The following is a 4,229-nucleotide window of genomic DNA, read 5'->3' as shown; positions in this document are numbered from 1 at the left end:
CAGGCTGTTTTCATAAAGCTCTTTTTTGTCCCTGCCAGGAGTAATTCCCACTTGCCTTGGCACTGTGGGCAACTGCCCCTGAGATGATCCAGCTCCTGGTGCTAAGGGCCCAGGAGGGGCATGAGGATCCAGGATTAGAGGAGGCTGAGGTGCGTGCTTCCATGTGGGTCCTGACGGTGGCTGTGCACCCCTTGGGGTGTAGGAGGAGGCTGAGGCTTTAGGCTTTTGCTTTCACACTTCAGTGCTACTGTGGACCTGTCTTACCTTGTGCATCCAGCCCTCCCTGGAAACAGCACGCTGGCATCTCTCCAAGGAGTGTCTTTATTCAGGGTGATCATAAACATCACAGCCTTTCAGAGTAAACCTAATTCCCTGGGTCCCCAGGTATACCCAAGTCCTTTAGGGCTGGATGGGAGGCAGCCTGTTTGCTGTAGTGTCTAAGGAGGAGAGAATGACCGCCCATGCAGAAAGCTGGCCTGCCTTGGCTTTCCCACATAATTAGGAGCCCAAGGGACTCACCTCTCTTGGTGGGGGGAGGCTGCCTGCAAAGCACCACGCAGACAGGCCTGAGTGCAGACAGCAGGGTGAGCTGAGCCTTACTTCCTGCTGTCCACAGTGGAACAGTCTGTGCTGTCAGAGCTCCCCAAGCCAGACAGCCTTGCTCAGCTACTTGGCCGTGGCCACTTAGGGAACAGAGCCTGAAGAATGACAGGCCCGATGGGCCTCGGCTACAGGCGCAGCCTCTTGATGTCCTCACTGCGGAAGTCCATGCGCAGAGCCAGCACCTGGCGTACTTCGGCAGGGGTGAGGCGCCACGTCAGTGGGCCAGAGTTGGCGCCCCAGTAATCTAGGATCTCCGTGACCTGTGGGGAAGAACACTGGCAAGTCAGCAATGAGAGGCTACCCTGAGAGAAGGCAGAGCAGGGCGGTGCCCAGGAAGAAGGTGCTCTGTAGGGCTGGGCTGCTGGTGGACACTTGGTTTTGAGAAGAGGCAGGGATCTAAATGTTTCTGCCTCTCTTCCCAGTTACCTTTCCCTCACCAGGTTAAGGGAGCCACACATACCCGCTCCAGATTGAGGATTGTGGCCATCTGGGAGAGCCGGGCAAACTTGTCTCGGATGGTCCAGGTGGTCACTGTGGTAAGGTAGGCGATGAGTGACCTCAGCTCCTTATCAAACTGCAGACCGCCCAGCTGCAAGGGAGCACAAGCTCAGCCAGCGTTCAAGGCCTGGCCCTCCTGTGCCTCAGTCAGCTCCAAGGCCTCAGACGCCAGGGCAGGACTGCAGCTGGATGTGCAGGGAGCTGCGGGCGGCAGACTGAGGGGATGCGAGGCCTAGGATGGCAGGTCTGTCTTCCTCGGAGGAAAAACAAGAGCTGGGGACCTGTACTCCCTGGACCTTACCCGGTTAAAGGTGGATTTCAACACCACTCTCTCCAACTCCACTGCAACAAGGCTGGTCATGAGGCCGGTCAAGCTGTCATAGATGACTGGAGACAGGCTGGCCTGACACAAGAGGTTAGACATAAGCGAGAGTCCTACCTAAGCCCCTCCGCCTCCAACTGGAGTCTTTGGGGGTTGGGGGGAGTAAGCACAGCTACAAGAGGCCATCGGGGAGTATGTCTACAGGCTGGGGCCTGGAAGAGTTTTCGGGGTTCCCAGTAGAGTGTGATGAGAAGCCAAAGGCTGCTGATTTGGGCAGAAGTGGGTAATTCCATAACCTGGTCTCTCAGCCCCTGCTCACCTTGAACTCCGCCATTTGTTGCTCCAGGTTAAGGATGAACTGTTGTACCCAGGGGTCATTGGCCTCATAGTCGTTGAATTCTTCCTGCCAGGAAACAAGCTGGGTCACTGGGATTTTCTCCAGAAAGTACCATTCACCCTACCCCCTACTTTCACCCCTCTAAGAAAACAGAGAAAGAGGTCTTTCCTCTCTAGCTTCTGACTCATCCAGGTGAAGCAGCTTGGACATCCAAGCTGGCATACGCTACTGCTGCTTTTATATCACACTTCTGATCAGGAAATGGCCCTGGGCTGCAGCAGTGGCCACACAATATGGTAAAGCTCCTGGCATTTTATTTCCTTTTGGATCTCATGTTCTGCAGGAATGACATCATTAGGCTAAGAAAAAAGCTCTGAAGTGTGATAGGTAGGGCAAAAAGCCTTAATAAAAGAGGATGTGCCAGGTCATGGAAAATCCCCTACAGGTGTCTTTCAGAGCCCGTCTGTCGGCAGGAACAACCTGTTTCCTGGGAAGAACCTCGTCTGCCAGGGTGAGGAAAGTGGGCCAGAGAGGCAGGGAAGGGCTGGTCTGTTCAGACAGCTCCACTGCCCTCCAGCCAGGGGGCTGGAGAATGAGGAATAATTCGGGGCCTGATGGCTGCCTATGGTCAGGCTGACCTCTTCGATGTTGTGGGAGACAGATAAGAAGGTGTTGATCCAAGGCTGCACCTGCGGCTTGATGGCTGTGCTGTTTAACTCCGTCAGCCCTTCCTGCGGAAAGACAAGGCAGAGACACATCAGACACAGAAGATGCATGTACCTCGCCCTTCCTTTCTTCTGCTCCATCCATCTTGTGACTGCCAGGGCGTTAGTCTAGTTCTCTGGTTTTCCTGTGAGCCTGTCCAAAGTCTACCAGAAAATGCTAATCGAAGAGGTCAGAAACAACCTGTTCCTTTCCAGATATGTGCCAATTCAGGTCCAGGCTATGGGGTTGGTTTGGCAAACTCAAGAGAAGAGATTTCTGAGTACCTGATAGTAGGCAGCACCTTTGCCTAAGGCCAGGCTGCAGGTCTGAGTAACCATGTGGCTGCACTTCTTCTGAGCACCTTTCTGGGCTCTTGGCACTGGAGGCCAAGTGGAGACTCAAAAGGACCACAATGCTGGCTTGTCAGGATGACAACTGCCGAAAAACGAATCTTCAAGGGACTCACATGAGCTCAGTGTCTTGCATGCTATTCCCTCACTTCTCCTTGTTCCTTATATATATTGATCCCGTAATAAACGAGTAACAGTATTCTCAGAGCAACACACAGGCACAGGATTCAGTCAACAACAGATCCTGGGGCTTACCTGCAGAAGGTCTCGGAATTTGTTGGACACGGCAGCCAAGTCAGAAAGGCAGCTGTCAAACTTGGCCTGGGCCTGCTCCCCTCCAATGCCCTGGCTGAACAACTTGGTGCAGTCACTCTAGGGGAGAGTACCCAGTTATCAGGCTTCCAAGCATGGCTGGGATGTGCAGGTGTAGGGAGGGTGGAGAAGGTGCCCATGTACAAGCAGCCATTTCTCCGACTCCAGCTTTCCCTGGGAAGAGCTACAGTCAGTCCACTACACTCCTAGGCAAGAGTCCTTGATAGGTTTCAGAAAACTTGGATTCTATCCCAGTGGCTAGCCACTTGGCTCTCATTTCTCCCTTTGTAAGATGAGAGTATTGGTATCAGGGGGTATGAATAAAAAACATAAAAATCGTAAGTTTTTTCATACCTTTAGAGTCAGCCATTCCTAGCTTCAAATTCTGGCTACATATTGGTTGAGTGACCTTGGTCAAGTGATTTAAAAAGTTTCTGAGCTTCAATGACCCTGTTTATAAAATGGGAACACAAATTCCTGTCCCCATGGTAGTTGGGAGAGTTGGAAGAGATGATGCACCAAGTGCCTAGCACAGCTCCTGGCAAGCAGTGGACACTCAGGTGATGCGAGCCTTTATTGTTATAGTTTCTGCTTTTTAGATAATTTGGTCCTGGGGCACCTGGGTGGCTCAGTCAGTGGAGCGTCTGACTCTTGACACCAAGGCACCCCAATAAATAAATCTTTATAACAAAATAAAATAATTTGGTTTGGGTGCCCAAGGGAGATCATCATGATCGCAGCTAAGTTTTAAGTGCTTACTGTATGCCAGGCCCTATTTAAAATATTTAACTTTTATTAATTAAGGTACCTGTCTTAAGAAGTAGGTATTGTTACTATCTCTTTGTATAGATGAGGAAAGTGAGGCACAGAGAAGTTAGTAATTGGTCTAACACCACCCAGTAGTTAAGTGGTAGAGCTGGGATTCGAGCTGGGATCCTGGCTGCAGAGTGCCTGTTCCTAACGCCTGTACAACAGCCTAGGTATGGAGAACATCACAAGCGGAGCTGCCTGAAACTCACGATGTCCTGGTTTGCCAGGAGCTCCTTGGAAGTCTGTGCGCTTCTGGCTATGACAGGCAGCAGTGCGGAAGAGCCGCAAGGGG

The 4,229-nt window shown here is 51.9% G+C and overlaps 1 protein-coding gene across 5 annotated transcripts in view; it reads right to left on the bottom strand.

Moving 5' to 3' along the window:
- Positions 1 to 303: 303 nt before the first annotated feature.
- LOC111152995 (component of oligomeric golgi complex 4) overlaps positions 304 to 4,229 on the bottom strand; it is a 28,118-nt gene continuing 24,192 nt past the window's right edge. For 4 of the 5 annotated variants that reach the window (XM_022511787.1, XM_022511789.1, XM_022511791.1 and 1 more), the window contains 6 exons: positions 3,071 to 3,187; positions 2,399 to 2,491; positions 1,743 to 1,826; positions 1,403 to 1,504; positions 1,064 to 1,192; positions 304 to 863 (listed from right to left, as the gene is read on the bottom strand). In XM_022511787.1, coding sequence (XP_022367495.1) covers positions 729 to 863; positions 1,064 to 1,192; positions 1,403 to 1,504; positions 1,743 to 1,826; positions 2,399 to 2,491; positions 3,071 to 3,187 — 660 coding nt within the window. In that variant the 3' untranslated portion in view covers positions 304 to 728. The remainder of the gene's footprint in view (positions 864 to 1,063; positions 1,193 to 1,402; positions 1,505 to 1,742; positions 1,827 to 2,398; positions 2,492 to 3,070; positions 3,188 to 4,229) is intronic. The other variant, XM_022511790.1, reaches the window with a different exon arrangement.

Source organism: Enhydra lutris, unplaced genomic scaffold, assembly GCF_002288905.1.
Source record: "Enhydra lutris kenyoni isolate GAN:26980312 unplaced genomic scaffold, ASM228890v2 scaffoldscaffold30, whole genome shotgun sequence".
Classification (NCBI taxonomy): domain Eukaryota; kingdom Metazoa; phylum Chordata; class Mammalia; order Carnivora; family Mustelidae; genus Enhydra; species Enhydra lutris.
This window is presented reverse-complemented; position numbering and strand designations above follow the sequence as displayed.